Source organism: Colobus angolensis, unplaced genomic scaffold (assembly GCF_000951035.1).
Source record: "Colobus angolensis palliatus isolate OR3802 unplaced genomic scaffold, Cang.pa_1.0 Scaffold379, whole genome shotgun sequence".
Lineage (NCBI taxonomy): Eukaryota > Metazoa > Chordata > Mammalia > Primates > Cercopithecidae > Colobus > Colobus angolensis.
This window is the reverse complement of record NW_012117143.1, coordinates 850,485-868,657: the sequence shown is the minus strand read 5'-3', so window position 1 is coordinate 868,657 and position 18,173 is coordinate 850,485. Positions and strand designations below refer to the sequence as shown.

General features: G+C 39.0%; 1 protein-coding gene across 1 annotated transcript in view; it reads left to right on the top strand.

Moving 5' to 3' along the window:
- The first annotated feature begins 123 nt into the window (after window positions 1–123).
- GKAP1 (G kinase anchoring protein 1) overlaps window positions 124–18,173 on the top strand; it is a 93,384-nt gene continuing 75,334 nt past the window's right edge. Inside the window, exons 1-4 of the mRNA XM_011953968.1 lie at window positions 124–276; window positions 1,291–1,381; window positions 10,702–10,960; window positions 15,524–15,667. Of these exons, the coding sequence (XP_011809358.1) occupies window positions 10,745–10,960; window positions 15,524–15,667 (360 nt within the window). The 5' untranslated portion in view covers window positions 124–276; window positions 1,291–1,381; window positions 10,702–10,744. The remainder of the gene's footprint in view (window positions 277–1,290; window positions 1,382–10,701; window positions 10,961–15,523; window positions 15,668–18,173) is intronic.

The following is an 18,173-nucleotide window of genomic DNA, read 5'->3' as shown; positions in this document are numbered from 1 at the left end:
TGAGCCTCCTGAGACCCCGCGGGGGCCGCTCGAGTGACAGGTGCCATCGTCCCCTCCCCGCCGCTGGCGTCCGCGCTCCCTCCCGGGGAGCTGGGCGCTCGGAAATTTCTGGAGCAAAGACCTGACTCGTTTTCTCCCTTTCAGGTTTTGAAGCCGCTTCTCTGCCCGAGTTAGGTTTCGCCCAGCGCAATTTCTTTCTCTATGTACTTTGCGAATAAGTTTCGGAGCATCGGTTAACAGCCTATGGGTGAAATTTGGCTTTCATTCATGAATGAGGTATAGTGAATTACTTTTTGAATATAGTGCTCCTCCTCCTCCCCCGCCAGCTATTGAAAAGTAAACGAACTTGATTTTTTTTCTTCTGTTATTGTTTGGAACAGCCTTTGCGAATTTTTGTCAGATCGCGAGCATTAAGGTGCTTCATAAATATTGAACAGTAATGACAAAAATAGTTTATCAAATTGTCTGATTGCCTTTTCTCTTCATCCTCTTTTTCACTCTTTCGCCAGATTTTTCAGAGTTGATGCTAATGCTTTAATTGGAAGGACTAATGAAAGATCATCTGTCTTATACTAAAAAGCCAGAGACACTTTTCTTCACCATTTAGCATTGTCTGTTGTGTAGTAAATGTGCTTGGGATTGTAACTGGAATCATTTAATAAATGTGACTTGTAGTTATAAAAATATTTGAGAAGCTTTTTGGCTAATTAAAATATTAAAAATCTTCATAGAAATCTAGATTTCTTTTCTCAACAGATTTATAACGCTACAGTAGCTTCAATTCTGGAGTAAGAGCAAAACCCAGAAGCTGACCAAAAGAACATTGTGGGCAAATGAAAATACATGTACTTTACTCGTGGGAGAATCCCTCAGGTCCTCACTCAGTACCTGCTTGTATTTTTTACTTAACTTTCTTGGCCTACAGAAAGTGGAAACTGCAGATTGGAGAGGGATGGCAGTACTTAACTATGAGGAGAAAATGGAGTTTGGGGCATACGCATTGGGTTTACTGTACTTACAGTGTGTTTGGAGCAGAGTTTTAGTATGCACTTCACACTTGCTGATTGTGAACCCTTTTTTTTTCCCCCTGAGGCGGAGTTTTGTTCTTGTTGCCCAGGCTGGAGTGCAATGGCGCTATCTCGGCTCACAGCACCTTCTGCCTTCCAGGTTCAAGCAACTCTCCTGCCTCAGCCTCCTGAGTAGCTGGGATTACAGAGGCCCGGCTAATTGTGTGTGTGTGTGTGTGTGTGTGTGTGTGTGTGTGTGTGTGTGTGTATGTGTTTAGTAGAGACAGGATTTCGCCTTGTTGGCCAGGCTGGTCTCGAACTCCTGACCTCGTGATCCGCCCACCTCGGCCTCCCAAAGTGCTGGGATTACAAGTGTGAGCCACCACACCTGGCCTGTGAACCCTAATTTTTAAGAAGCCTAAGTGAAAGATACTGTCTGGTTATTTGAAGAACAGAACATGAAATAACACAATTTTTATTTCACCAGGTGTTAAATCAGTGATACCTGGTGCCATTTCATATTACGCTCAATTAATTTATATCTAAGTTATGCCATTTCGTATTACGCTCAGTTAGTGTAGATCTAAGTTATGCCATTTCATATTATGCTCAGTTAATTTAGATCTAAGTTATGTTTCAGTGAGGCCACACTAATTGGCATCTACATTGATACCTTTTTGGTCAGGCTAATTGGTAGTGTTAATATAAGATGGCTATCATTCATCTTATAAAAAGTGATATATTTGGTGGTTCTTGATTTAAGGAGTTTATATATATAATTGTGTGTGTGTGTGTGTGTGTGTGTGCGCGCGCGCGCGCTGAAGTTCCCTAATTGTGGTCTTCTGGACTGAGATATGGCTGCTGCTGTCTGTCTTGATTCTAGTGAGGTCATAGTGTAGAGGGATAAGGTCATAATGGCAGTGTGCCTCCAAACCTTGATAGAGGCCAAGACTACCAGCTACTTAGGAATTCTTCTGCTTAGGTCGGTGTAGTGGTGCGTGCCTGTAATCCCAGCACTATGGAAGGCCGAGGCTGGAGGATTACTTGAGCTCACGAGTTCAAGATCAGCCTGGGCAACATAGTGAGACCCCATGTATACAGAAAGAGAAAAAAAAAAGAAATTCTCCTGCTTGTAGCTTAGGCTATTCATTTTTAGAAGCAGTTTACTTAAGCAACCAATGCATTCTAATTCTTTTAAATTAACACTTTTGTTTTTTGTTTTTTTGAGACAGTCTCTCACTCTGTTGCCAGGCTGGAGTACATTGGCGCAATCTCAGCTCACTGCAACCTCTGCTTCCCAGGTTCAAGCGATTCTCCTGCCTCAGTCTACCAAGTAGCTCAGACTACAGGCACGCACTACCACGCCCAGCTAGTTTTTGTATTTTTAGTAGAGATGGGGTTTCATTGCGTTGACCAGGATGGTCTCGATCTCTTGACCTTGTGATCCACCCACCTTGGCCTCCCAAAGTGCTGGGATTACACGCGTGAGCCACCATGCCCAGCTGGCTTAAATCAACACTTTAAAACCAGATATGCTTCCTAGACAAAATTGGTTGTGGCGATTAGTTTGTTAGAATGGTACTTACCATAATGAAACAACTTTGAACTGCTAATAATTGCTCATGCACATCTGCATTATGGGACTTGAGGATTGTCTCTTGTGTACTTCATGTTTTTCTTTTTCTACTTGTAGAGCACATCTTTCACTGCATAGATAGCTGTGTACTTGAAGAATGTAAACGTGAAGAAAACACTAAGTTCAATAATGTGTCTTCTGTGTGTCAGGTCCTGTGGTGTTTGTAAGGGATAGAAACTCTTGGTTTTCAGGATCTTGAAACCAGGATCATAGGGACTAGGCACAACAATAGAGAGATAATTTTTTGGAGTCCATTCAATAATAGTGAGTTTAAAATATGGAAATATGACAGAGGCGGGAATGTTTGACTTCAAGAACAGGTCAGAGAACGCTTCATAGATATGCTAGCACCTGAGCATGATTTTGAGGAATAAATGAAAGTTTTTCGTTTAAGAGATAGATGGCATCGTAGACAAAAGAGAACAGCATAGTTAAAGCTATGAACAAGTAAACTAATTGTGTGTTCAAGAAATTTCAAGTTGTTTTTTCTTGGAGTACATGCAAAATCTGAAGAAAGAAGGTTGCTGTGGAAAGTGCTAACATATGCTGTTACATTTAATAAGTCAAATAATTGGCTTTTTGGGTATGAAGTATTTGTAAAATAGAGACTTTGTTATACTTATTGCTGTCATCTTTTTTTTTTTTTTCCTTTTTTGACAAAGGGTGTCAAGGTTGTCACCCAAGCTGTAGTGCAGTGGCACAATCACTGCTCACTACAGCCTTGACCCCTAGGCTCAGGTGATCCTCCCACCTTAGCCTCCCAAGTAGCTGGGACCACAGTCATGCACTGCTTTGCCTGCTAACTGTTGTACATTTTGTAGAGAAGGAGTTTTGCCATGTTTTCCTGACTGATCTCGAACTTCTGGGCTCAAGCAGTCTGCCCACCTCATCCCTTCCAGAGTACCAGGATTACAGGCATGAACCACCATGCCTGACCTGCTGCCATCTTAAGTATAAATTGATAGTTTTTACTAGTGGTAGTCATTACATTGTGGAAGATAGTAGAATACATATTTATAAATGGTGAACTGCCTGCATATTGAGAATGTGTGTTTATTTCACATTTTGCCCTGAAGCGTTTCTGTTTTTAAAATTATCTTGTAAATTTATTTTGTCTTCCTTCAACTATACATTATCCTTGAAATTAGTTTTATCATTTATTTTATAAGATAGGGTTTTGCTATGTTGCCTGGGCTGGTCCCAAACTCGTTAACTTAAGTGATCTCCTGCCTCAGTCTCCCAAGTTGCTGAAATTACAGGTGTGCACCACTGAGCCCAGATATCCTTGAAACTGGTTTTAAAAGGAACTCCAAGGGAAGAGGGGAAAAATATAAATAAAATAATCATTCGAGTTCTGCACCAAAAACCTGATTTGTGTAGTATTTTAATAATATGCAAATGTTTAATATATAGTATTAGCTACCATATTCATAGACTAATGTATGTAACTTAATTGGCAGTCCAGTGTTTTTTCATTTGCATTGTATGCCTTAATTATTATGTGTATATAAATGACTGAGCATAGAAACATCTTAACTTTTAAAGACCAAATGTATTTGAAGAAGTATAGAGAGGGAGGGAGAAGAGCTGTGTTTGAATCTGTTTATCCTAACATCTCTTAGATGTGACTGTATGTGGAGATGCAGAAGTTTAGGACACAAGACTGAAGGAATACTAACGTTACCTAGTCATGACCTAAAATATAGTGTCTTTTAAAAGCCTAATGTTTTCGTGGTCTCCCTATTTATTTCTTTCTCATCAAGGTTAAAAAAAAAGTTACAGAGGAATTCCTGGATTGCATAACATGACTATCTTTTTGAAAATTCTGAAAAATTAGTTAATGAGGGTAATGTTCTCTTAAAAGTATGCAACATATTAGTCTTCGATAGTTGCTCTCTGTCATTTGACTTCTGCATCACTGATATGAATGGCCAAAGGCATCTCATTGTCAATTCTGACCTGTAGTTGCCCTTTCTAAATTTTGACACAGGGCCAAAAAAATCAATATTGTATTGATTACATTATGCTTAACTTTTTCAACTTGTGTGTAAATAACCATTTGTTCTTTTTGAGTTTTTTTTTTTTTGGAAGTAATATGATCATTGTAGAGCTGGGCATGGTGGCTCATTCCTGTAATCCCAGCACTTTGGGAGGCTGAGGTGGGGGATTGCTTGAGCCTAGGAGTTCAAGACCAGTCTGGGCAACATGGCAAAACCCTGACTCTGCAAAAAATTAGCCAGGCATGGTGTCACATGCCTGTAGTTCCAGCTACTCGGGAGGCAGAGGTGGGAGGATCACCTGAGACCAGGAAGTTGAGGCTGCAGTGAGCCATGATGACACCACTGCTCCAGCCTTGGTGTGGGAGTAAGACCCTGTCTCAGTTAAAAAATATATATATGTGTGTGTGTGTGTGTGTGTGTGTGTGTGTGTATGTTATATGTATGTGTGTGTGTATATATATATAGTCATTATAGAACATTTGGGGAAATAGTAAAAACTATAGAAAGGAAAATTAGTAATCCCATGTATTTCTTTTTTTTGGTATGTATATAAATAATAGACATATTTGGAAATTGGGGATTGTTTTCATATTAAGTTTTAGTCCCTTCTTTCATTTAAAAAAAATTTCCTTCTCTTCCACTTCTGAAGTACTGGTCAGCGTACCTTTTGACATAGTATGTAGATTTCTGTCAAGGCTGTTGAGGTAGATGATGTATTGATATGTTGGCTATTTTTTTTTAAGTATAACATAGCACAGATGATTGAGCCCTTCCAGTTGTTTCATCTCCTAGCCCCTTAGCTACAGATTAAGTAGTAGGATTTTTTGTCTTTAATATTTACTGTTATGTAAAGTGTAATATAATGACAAGTGGCTGCCACTATCTTACTCTTTTTTTTGCACCTTACCCTGATCAAACAAGGGATCATTAAAGGAGCATTTCCCCCTTTCCATTTTACCCTTTCAGAAGTTAAGACATGTTAACACGTAGATTGTTGATGTGACATAGCATAGGTAGCTGCTTTACCAGAAAAATAATTTTGTCTTTTGAGTGTTTGTCATTGGTTCTTTTCTTAACAGTATTTGTCATAATACTTTCTTTTTGCTTTGTCTTTCTTTTGTTACTTTTCATTCATTCAAGAAACATTTAGTATCTATTGTATGCCCACTATTTAAGATACAGTCTCAAATGTGACTCTTGGGTTTCTGGCTGACAGGTATTTTCCTTCTGTAGTATGTTATGTGTAATCTTTAGGTCTTTGACTCTTTTCAGTGGCTGACCACTCACCTACTACTCAATGCCTAAAAACTTTTTTCTTTTATTTCAAAGATTAAAGCCTTAGCTTGTATAGGGGCCACATGTTGTTTAAGTTTCAAAACACTTTGCAGTGGAGTCAGGCATGCTTAGTCAAATTTTTAAATAGTTTGTACCAATTCTATGTGTCATAGTGTCTCATGGCACATTTCAGTCTAATAATAATAGTAACACCCGTAGATGCTTATATAGTCATGTGCTGCGTTAACTATGTTTTGTTTTCGTCAATGATGGACATATAAAGCAGTATTTTTATTGTACCTTTTCTTTAGATACACAAATACTTACCATTGTGTTACAGTTGCCTCCAATACAGTCATATGCTATACAGATTTGTAGCTTAGGAGCAATAGGCCATACCATGTAGCCTAGGTGGATAGTAGGCTGTACCAGTTAGGTTTGTGTAAGTACACTGATGAAATCACCTAATGATGCATTTCTCACAACGTATCCCCACCTTAAGTGATGCATGACTATATTGAGTGCTGCTGGCTACTGTTCTAAGTACTTTACATATATTAACTTCTTCAGTCTTTACAAAAACTCAGAGAGATCAAGTAGGTTGCTCAAGGACTTACAGTAAGTAGCAGGTTGGGTGTGATGGGCATTCTGGCTCCAGGTCAGTGGTCTTGTGCTGGTGTTCCCTGCCATTTGCTTTCTGCATTACTGACACAAAGAACCAGAGGCATCTCATTCTCCCAAAACTGGAAAGAGATTTAAAGGTGTCTGTATTGAACTAGATGGAAAAAAATGTGAAAACCGTTTTTGTTATAGTATATGATTAGGATAAGTAAAACAATGTAAATTAGTAGGAAAGATACTAAATGTTGAATTTCTATAAAACTTCAGACTCTTTTCAAGGTTTCTAATGAGAGAATTGTACTTGCTTCTGTGAACATTAACTTTTCATTTTTAAAATCAGTTTATCCACCAATGAAAATATTCAGTTCCTGATCTAGACTTTTAAATAATGATGTCTTAGGATTGAGTGTCCATTAAAACTTCATTTGTATGAGGAGGTAATAAAAACAAACAATTTTTAGCTAAGCATTCAGTAATTTGCAACAGTTGGAATTCTTTTTAAATAATCTAACAGCTCTTTTCATCAAAAATGTAATAGAAAATTTCTTGTGATAAAGATGAAAGGATTTGGGGCAGTTGCGGTGGCTCATGCCTGTAATCCCAGCACTTTGTGAGGCCAAGACAGTAGGATCACTTGAGCCCAGGAGTTGGAGACCAGCTTAGGCAACATAGGAAGATCCCCATCTCTATAAAAAGTAGAAAAAATTAGCCAGGCATGGTGGCACACACCTGTAGTCCTAGCTACTCAGAAGGCTGATGTGGGAGAATCATTTCAGCCCAGGAAGTCAAGGCTTCAGTGAGCCATAATCAGGCTAATCAGGCTACTGCACTCCAGCCTGAGTGACAGAGCGAGACCCTGTCTCAAAAATAAACAAATGAATAAATAAGTGAATGACAGGATTTCAGATTCAATTGGACTTTCTAATTTCAAGTGTTTAAAAGTAATGGCAAAGTTCTACGTGACAGAAAGCGTATGCATTGTTTGAGCAGTCACCTTGCAGCTAGATTTGATGTTGCTAAAAATGGATGTCACTGGCAAATGGAGAAAAATATAATCAATACAGAGATTTAAGGCTGTTGCTTAAGGAAACCTTGCTCACTAGATTTTGGGCTCCCCGGTTCTTGACTTCCTGCTTATTCTACTGTGTGCCTTGCTGTTTAGGCACCTTGAACATAATCTTCCAACAGTTTTACAAGCCTGTCTATAATAATGGGTAGCAGTGCATTCTGCAGTTGTCTGATGAGGTAGATTAGTAGGACTTGGGGCACTTCCCTTTTCATAGTTGATGTAACTCCAGAGTGGCATGTGCAGGAGCTACTCTGAGGAGCACCGGATGGGGTTGCTTGTTTCTGGAAGTGACTGGAACACAGGCTCTTACTTTTTCAGGGGTTTCCGGCTGCCCCAAGGCCTAAGGGAAACTATCTAAGGACACCCTAGTAAGATAGCTCTGCCTTATGCTACAGAAATAAAATTTCTATGAGCCTTGGAGAGATGTTTCAGAATAGAAATTTATGAACATTTAATGCATGCAAATAATCCATATATGAAATTCACAGTTTTCATATCAGTCCTAGAATGGAAAGAAATTTCTTTGTGTAAGTTATAAGTCATGATAAGGCTTCAATAGCAATCTGAAAATCTCAGCAGCTGAAAGCAGCAAAGTTGCTTTCTTGCTCAAGCTACATGTCCATCACAGGTTAGTAAGGGGGCTTTGTTTATTGTGGTTGCAGACTTTATTAGATCTGGCTGATAGAGATTCCATCTCAGTATATGCTTCTACAATCACAGAAGCAGGGAAAAGAGGACACATTGAACCACACACTGACTTGTAAAGCTTTTTAAAGTTTATATTTCACTGGCCAAAGTTAAGTTACCTGGTTATGCCTGCCTTCAACAGAGAAGTGATGTATAGTATAATTCCCCTTCAGGGAGGGACAGTGAATATTTGCGAACAGTAATACAGCTGCCTCTTGCAATTAATAGCCCCAGCATTTAAAATTGAATATAATGATAGTTGAACAGTTATATAGGATTATTGTACCTTGAGTGCTCAAGCAAGTAACATTTTATATAGGATTGTTATTATTTTTTTTGAGAGAGAATCTGACTCCGTTGCTCAGGCTGGAGTCAGTGGTGCAATCTCGGTTCACTGCAACCTCCACCTCCTGGGTTCCAGAGATTCTCATGCCTCAGCCTCTGGAGTAGCTGGGATTACAGGTGTGTGTCACCATGCCCAGCTAATTTTTTGTATTTGTAGTAGAGACAGGGTCTCACTATGTTGCCCAGGCTGGTCTCGAACTCCTGGCCTCCAGTGACCTGCCCACCTCAGCCTCCCAGAGTGCTGGGATTACAGGTGTGAGCCACTGCATCCGGCCTATAGGATTATTTTAATAAAATATGTTGAGGTTGAAGCAGAATTCATCTTTTCCGTAATAAATCTGGAATTTCTTTTCCATTTTGAAACATTTTCTCCTTTGTCATAACTTATGAAACTCATTCCCATGCTTTCATTCCAAACTCATGAAAGATTGGAAGCAAAAATCTGTCACAATTTATCAATGTGATATCATCTCTGTACATTGTGATATTTTGTCTTGATTTGCATATTTCTAGGCACAGAAGCAATTTGTCTTGACATGATACTGTAATAAAAATGCTATGATTTAATGACGGCTAGACAGCATCTTCAGACATCAGTTCTTACTGTGATTTTTCTTCATTGTATACCAAAAACTTGAAAGATTTCTAAATGTTTTTCTGGTTACTGAAGGTGGAAGATTGAGTACGTGCTTCTCATTTTTCTTCCCTCCCAAAAACATACAAACGATAGTGTGTGGTTGGCTTTCAGAATGGATCTTAATAATCCTTACTTCTTAGTATTCACCTTTACAAAGCCCTTTCCCACAATGAATAGGGTGGCCCTGTGTGATAATGTGATGTAGTAAGAAATATATATGTAACCAGTGGGATATTGTGGAAATGACAGCAGTTCATTCCGATGTGAGCACTGTGAATCAAGACATAGGATAAAACTATAAAGAAAAGCAAAGGAGTAAGTTATACGAAAATCGGGATACTTGTTACCTCTGGCTGGTGCAGTGGGGGAATGCAGTTGGAGAGAAGCATAGGAGTCAGTTAACATTTTGTTAACCTTTGTGCTGGCTACTTGGAGTGTTCATCTTAATTTTTTTCAAACTGAATGCTTTATTCAGTTTCTGTGTACCTGAAACATTTCAAAATACAAATTTCTGAGTTGCCCTTCTGTTAAGACAATCTGTGTCTTTTTTAATTGGAAGAGTGCTTAGTCTTCTGGTTGTTACAGGGCTTCTTAATTTGGACTTTCAGATTAAGGTTCAGCAAATCTAGGTCCAGGTGGAGACTCAGCCACTAACTTCCAGAAAGAACTGAGGGAAGTCACATAACCAACTTAAACTCCACTTACCTTAGCTGTATAACTAAAGGATTTGGATTAGGAGCTACTGGGGGACTTTTAAGATCCCTTCGAAGTCTAAACGGTTGTGGAAAAGCTGACAGCACACGGCATGAAGCTACACTCACCTATGCTTGCATGGAAGCTAGTGAACTAAAACATAATGCGGAAGGCATTTTGAAAAGTTTCCTTTGGTTGAGAGAATTTAAGCTCTTTATTTTTGCTGTCAGTTCTAAATCACAGTCTCCAGAATCAAACTTATGGTAGTATTTTATATATGATAAAGATGGTATTCTGTCTTTACTCCTTTTTTTCTTGTATTGGAAGTTGGGAGTTAACATGTAGTTGGACTAAAGGTCTTTTTTTGTATATAATGAAAAAATGATACTCTTTTCCACTGTAAACCATATTGATTTAGGATGTTCTTTATAAATATGTATATATTACAGAATTATTGAGAGAGGAAAACCATGCATTTTTCAAGTATACATGGAAAAATGAGCACATTATATCTGTGAAATCTTATATCATTTTTCTATTGTAAAATGTTACATTGTTTACTTAAATATAATAAAAATATACTGCTAATAGTGTTGTGGGTATTAATCCAAATTTACTAAAGCCAGTGTCAGAAGAAATTTACTTTATATACATATGGTTGTTTTAGAATCTACAACAGATTTTACTGAGTGTTTGTTTACCCATCTGCCTATTCTTCTCCCTCCCCACAGAAATTATTCTTGACAGAAGTATTTTAAAAGAAAAATCTTTACGATGGCCTCAGCAGTACTTAGTTCTGTTCCCACTACTGCTTCTCGTTTTGCCCTGTTACAAGTGGATAGTGGCAGTGGTTCTGATTCAGAACCTGGAAAAGGTAAAGGTCGAAGTACTGGAAAGTCTCAAACTTTAGGAAGCAAGTCAACTACAAATGAGAAAAAAAGAGAGAAAAGAAGAAAAAAGAAGGAACAGCAACAGAGTGAAGCAAATGAGGTAACACTTAAATTTATTTGTGTTGTCTGCTTTCCCAATAGACAATAATCATCCTGAGAACAGATACTATCTTGTTCACCTGTGTATTCATTGTACCTGTTACACAGGCATTCTGTAAATATTACTTCAATGAATAGATATGAATTTGTGTATATTTAAAATCAAATGTAATGATCTTTTTTTTTTTTTTTTGAGACGAGCTCTCACTCTGTCACCTAGGCTGGAGTGCAGTGGGATGATCACAGTTCACTGTAGCCTCAACCTCCTAGGCTCAGGGTATCCTCACACCTAGCCTCCTGAGTAGCTGGGACCACAGGCACACACTGCCATACTTGGCTAATTTTTGCATTTTTTGTAGAGATGGAGTTTTGCCATGTTGCATAGGCTGGTCTTGAACTTCTGGGCTCAAGCAGTCTGCTTGCCTCAGCCTCCCAAAGGGCTGGGATTACAGGCATGAGCCACCACACCCTGCCTGAACATTTTTAAAATACATTTTTTCCTGACTGTGGAAGTTTGTGTGTTCATTGCATAAAGGTTAGGAAAGTCTTAAAAGGAAGCAAAGGTCACTTACAGATATAACCAGAAATATAACCAATTAATATTTTGGTGTGTGTTTTCTGCACACATATATAAATTTATATGAATATATACGTGTATGTATATGTCCGTGTTATACTTAAGATGGGATTATTTAATAGACTGTTTCATAACTGGCTTTTAAAAAATATTAGCCATGAGCGGTTTTCCATATTGGTAAATACAGATCTCTGTTATTTTAAATGAATCCACAGTTTACAATATTTAATTACGTGGTTATTTCATACTTTATTTAATTGAACTCATGATAAGCATTTGGGTTGTTTCCTGTTTTCTACTGTTATAGGCAAAAATCATATGACTAGTTTTTGTTTTTTTGAGATGGGGTCTCATTCTTGTTACCCAGATTGGAATGCAGTGGTGCGATCTCGGCTCACTACAACCTCTGCCTCCCAGGCTCAAGTGATCCTCCCACCTCAGCCTCCCAAGCAACTGGGACCACAGGCACACGCCACTACACCAGGCTGATTTTTTGTATTTTTGGTAGAGACAGGGTTCATCATGTTGCTCAGGTGATCTACCCACCCTGGCCTCCGATAGTGCTGGGATTATAGGTGTGAGCCACCACGCTGGCCTCTCTCTGTTGCCCAGACTGGAGTTCAGTGGCATATAGCTCACTGTAGCCTCAAACTCCTGTGTTCAAGCAGTCCTCTTGCCTCAGCCTCCCAAGTAGCTAGGACTACAGGCAAGCACCACCACATCCAGCTGATTTTTTTTTTTTTTTGTAGAGACAGGGTCACAGTACGTTGCCCAGGCTGTTCTCAAACTCCTGGCCTCAAGCAATCCATCTGCCTCAGCTTCCCAAAGTGCTGAGATTACAGGTGTGCAACTGTCTTTCTGACCCTCTGTAACTCGCCTTGAATGTACATTTTTATGCATTCGATGGTCATTTTTTTTTTTTTTTTTTCTGAGATGGAGTCTTGCGTTGTCACCCAAGCTGGAGTGCAGTGCCGTGATCTTAGCTCACTGCAACCTCCACCTCCCGGGTTCAAGTGATTCTTCTGCCTCCGCCTCCCAAGTAGCTGGGACTACAGGTGCATGGCACCATGCCTGGCTAATTTTTATATTTTTAGTAGAGAGGGGGTTTCACAGTATTGGCCAGGCTGGTCTAGAACTCCTGACCTCGTGATCTACCCGCCTTGGCCTCCCAAAGTGCTGGGATTACAGGTGTGAGCCACTGCACCCGGCCCGTTTCTTTTCTTCAGAGTAAAAACTGTATAGAAGGCCTTTTTTTCCTAGACATCCTTAGCATTAGTTATATGACCAACATTTAGTATGCCCATTGTTTTTAAAAGAAATGCTGAAATACAACTCTAGTATGTGTTTTGTTTTAATAGAAGGAGCAGTTGGGTATATAAGGACCTTCCTTATTATTATTTAATGAAAGAAGTAGTAAAAGTGTTTTATTCTCGTAGTAATGTCCCAAGACTTAGAAAAAAGCATTTCCACTTTATGTTTTTCTATTAAATTTCCATCTCCATTGCTTTCTAAATATTCTTTAAAATGCTATCCACACAGTTACTTTAAAGGAAAGACATTTTCCTCACTGGATAATAACCTTTCAGAAGTCAGATCTTTCAGAACTTTTGATTGCCCACTACTTTCTTTTAGGAATTAAGATGATTTGGGGGAAACAGAAAATAAGGCAATAATGGAGTTTATATTAGAGAATAAGAAAATGTAAAACAGAATGAGTATGAAGGATCCGCTCTTTGCACTTCAGCCATTTGCAGTTCTATCAGCCTTTACTTTCTGTAAAGCAAACAGCAGCCAGCCTACCAGTGCTTCATTTCCAGCAGCATCTCCTCTTGAATGTCCTTTCCAAATCAGAAACCAGCTACTGGTGTTGTTTCTATCTTATTCCCTTTTGTAGAACAATGTACTTGGTAAAAACTGCAATTACTTTTGCACCAACCTAGTATTACTGGTTAAAATTGTTAATCCACAATTGAAAGCATCTTTATTAGTTTCTCAGGGCTGCCATAAAAAAATACGACAAACTTGGTGGCTTAAAACAACAGAAATTTATTTTTCACAGTTCTAGAGTCTAGTAGAGGTTCAAATCCACACGTCAACAGGGTAATTCTCTCTCTGAGACTCTGAGTAGAATATTTCCATGCCTCTTCTAGCTTCTGGGTGGCAGCTGTCAATCCATGGCATTCCTTTGGCTTGCTGTGTCATCACCCCAATCTCTACCTGTGTTGTTATGTGGCATTCTCTGTGTATCTGTGTCTTCACCTCTTTGTATAAGAACACCAGTCATACTGGATTAGGGCCCAACCTAATTCAGCATGACTTTATCTTAACTTGATTACATCTGTAAAGACCCAGATTCCAAATAAGGTCACATTCACGGACACTGGAGGTTAGGGCTTCAAGGTATCTTTAGGGAGGATACAATTTGTTAAAAACTTCAGATAAATTAAATTGAACAGTTCAAATGCGCAAAGACTGATTCACAATTCAGCAGCCCCCAGAACCAGAATAGGTTCAGAGCTACTCCTGAGCTGTCAGATGGTCAGGTAGTATTTATGGACAGAAAACGGAAGTGAGGTACAGAAACAGCTGGACTGGTTACAGCTCCACCTTTGCCTCGTTTCAACGTGGTTTGACAGTTGGCCACCTGTGATTGGCTAAAACTGGGTGATTGGTACAAAAGTAGGTTATAGTTTGTTTATATATTGTTAGGTTACAGTTCACTATGTATGGAGAAACTTTCAAGTTGAACTTAAAATATGTAAGGAGGCAGTGGGGGCCAGGCGCGGTGGCTCATGCCTGTAATCCCAACACTTTGGGAGGCTGAGGCGGGAAGATCACCTGAAATCAGGAGTTCAAAAAGTAGTTGGGCGTGGTGGCATGCAACTGTAATCCCACCTGTTTGGGAGGCTGAGGCAGGAGAATTGCTTGAACCTGGGAGGCGGAGGTTACAGTGAGCGAGATCGCACCACTGCACTCCAACCTGGTGACAGAGCAAGACTCTGCCAAAAAAAAAAAAAAAAAACGTTAAGGAGGCAGCTTTAAACTTTTTTTTTTAACTGCTCCTTGCAGAGCAGGGCTAGCTCATAGGCAGTATGCCCAGTCTGCTGGCTAAACTTAATTTAACAAATTCAGTTCATAACAGCCTCTCAGTATTTTTCTCTCTTGTTTCAACTACTTTGTCTCAGATTATTTTTATTGTTGGGAGTGGCTTGGCCCATACTGTTTTAGTTGATTATGTTACTTTGTGGACTAGGCCCTGTATTTTTCAGCACTAGCAAAGTAGTTGTCAGAGTTGTTTAGGCGATCTCTCACTCTTTAAACTTTTAAATGTGTATGCTTCTGAGCTATATTGTTTTGCATTTTATTTTATTTTTATTCTGCACTCCGTCACCCAGGCTGGAGTGCAGTGGCATGATCACTGCTCACTGCAGCCTCAACCCCCCAGGCTCAGGTGATCCTCTCACCTCAGTCTCCTGAGTAGCTGGGACCACAGGTGCGTGTCACCACACCCGGCTAGTTTTTTGTTGTTGTATTTTTTGTAAAGACTGGGTTTTGCCACATTTCTGAGGCTGATCTCAATCTCCTGGACTCAAGCAGTCCACCTGCCTCAGCCTTCCAATGGGCTAAGATTACAGAGGTGAGCTGCTGAGCCCGGCTGTGTTTTGCATTTTAAGAGCACACTTGTTTTACTGTTTTCTACTCCTATGAACTTTTCTTTAGTGAAGAATGATTAAAATGGAGGTATAATAGAGTATAATACATTTTTCACTTAATCATTTCATATCTCTACCAATATTATCTCAAATGCTGGCAAAATTAACATTCTACAAAGATTGTACAAAACACAAATAATAACTTTAGTTGTGTGAGTTAGCAAAATGAGTGGAGTAGAAGTATAAAAATACCATTTTTTTAAATTAAAAAAATCATTAGTATCCCAGGATTGGTAAACTGAATTTAATATATTTTTTCTTTGTTTTATTATAGCTCAGGAATCTTGCTTTTAAGAAAATTCCTCAGAAATCCTCCCATGCTGTTTGTAACGCTCAACATGATCTTCCATTGTCAAACCCAGTACAGAAGGATTCACGAGAAGAAAATTGGCAAGAGTGGAGACAAAGAGATGAGCAGGTACAACTAAGTAAATAAAATTACTTTGTTATTCATTGAATTTATGGATTTTTCAGATGGCAATTCCTCTGAATTCATGTCACCACTGTTTTGAGAAGCAATTTGTATTGGATTAATTCACATTTGCTGCTTTTAATAAGGGGTTCTGTTTTTGATCTACTCAAAAACAAAATTGATACATTTGTTGTTTATGTTAGTTTTGGCAGTACGAAGCAGTTATTTTGTGATTTTAAAAATCGTCTGTCTTTTACAAATCCGGGAGAGACAGGGAAGGTAGGGGAACAGTATTAAATTATTCCAGGTAAGAAAATCATGTTTGTAGGGCAGAGGTCTCTTGTTAAAAATACACAGTGACTAGGCTGGGAGTGGTGGCTCGCACCTGTAATCCCAGCACTTTGGGAGGCTGAGGCGGGTGGATCACTTGAGCCTAGGAGTTTGAGACCACCCTGGGCAACATAGCAAAACCCTTTGTCTGCAAAAAATAGAAAAATTAGCTGGGCAGGGAGGCGCACGCTTGTGGTCCCAGCTTCTCAGGTGGTTGAGGTGGGAAGATCACCAGAGCTCAGGAGGTGGAGGTTGCAGTGAGCCATGATTTTGTCACTGCACTCCAGCCTGGGCAGCAGAATGAGACCCTGTCTCAAAACAAAAAACAAAACAAATAATACCCAGTGACAGTTTTGCTTAAAAAAGAAAGCTTTTGGGAAACTTTACCGTTGTTTCTTTAACCTGTTTACATGATATTTTGTTCTTCTATGTCTCTATTAAATGTCATAAAAACCAAATAAAATGGATAACTCATTAAGACCAATACATATCTTTTTTGTGTGTGGAGTCCAGGAAAATAACATACTAAGCCTGGAATGTACTCTAGGAGATGCTGTGTGTATATAGTAAGTGATGAGTTATTTATTTGCCTGTCAGACTATCATTTGATACATTCAGAATGAGTATCGTTCTAGCAGATACTAGGTCTAGTAGAGTGGCTATTTCTGTCATTCTTGGGTTATCAGTTTTAAAATAAATAGACTATACCAAGTTATTCTCTTAACACAAACTATGCTAATTATAACATTTTCTTTAGGATTTTGCAGTGCCTCAGGCTCATCATTATGAGCATCAATTATTACTGTAGAGCCATGCAGTAGTGCTGTTCAAATGGCAGTTCCAGGCACTGGTATACTGGATAAATCATCTTGTACTGTTTCTAGGGGTTGATTCTTTTTTTCCTTATAAAATATTCATTATGACCGATTCTTGTTTACAAATATAAATGTTTTAATGATATACTTGTTTAGCCAGTAATAGAATTTGCCAGTGTCTTCATTGGAGAGAATTTCTCCCAGTGGCCTAAAGTGCACTAGAGAACTAATGGAGGAAAACTACTCAAATTTGCACCAAAATAAATTTCATGCAACATGGGAACTTGATCACAGATATCTGATTGCCTTTTCTTCTGCTCCCACTGATTGCTGCTGAAATGAGCAGGTAATGATGAAAAGGAACTAGTCTAACTTGGCCCCGATCCTGTATAAGGATGCCATTGAAGGCCCAGGAACTTTGATGAATTTCTGCTGAGTATACTACTGATGAATCACTTAGGAAGACTTAGAACCTTATGTGGGAGCCTCACTTGGAAGAAAATAATGTGTGGAAGTAGAGCAGATCTTGGGATAATTACACTGAAAGGTGAGGAAGAGATAAGGGCAAGCCTTGCAACTGATGGACAATATACTGTTTGGAATCTATTTTATTATTATTAATAATAGATTTCAAAAGTAGCTACATTTAGAGGGATCAGGCAATGAGTATATACTAGGCAGAAAGCACACAGTATGGTGGGTGTTCTTCCTAACACAGTATGAGAAATTTCGGGGATGGAGGGCTGAGCCAGACAGAAAGCTGGACATGGAAAACTTAGCTGTTATTTGGCTGCTTATGTCAAACACAAAAGAGAAATTATGCCAAGAACAAAGTTTCCTAATCCTAAATCACCATATTGATAATGCAAATTTACATCAACTAAGTCTCAGCATACAATCTGAGAGCTAGAATTAAACACCCAAGCAGATGAACAGTAGGAAAGCACCCAGTTCACCTGTTTATGAGCAAACACTAGATCTCAGTTGATCTCATGTCAATGGAAGAAAAGTTTCTGCCACATGAAGGAAAAGAACATTGTACTTAGTGTCTGGAGTGAAAGCACACCTTGAAAAAGATTTGCTGCAGGAAATGGAAGTTAATTTTAGATAGCACCTGTGTTTTGCTTTAATAAAAATCAAGAAGCTAGAACATTTTATAAAAGTTAAGGGGATAGTAACGTTATATAACAAGGTAAGATAAAATAATGAACTAAAATGAAAAAGTGACTGAGATAAATTAAAAGGGAAATGGGTGAATTAAAAGTGAGACGGGGGCCGGGCGCGGTGGCTCAAGCCTGTAATCCCAGCACTTTGGGAGGCCGAGACGGGCAGATCACGAGGTCAGGAGATCGAGACCATCCCGGCTA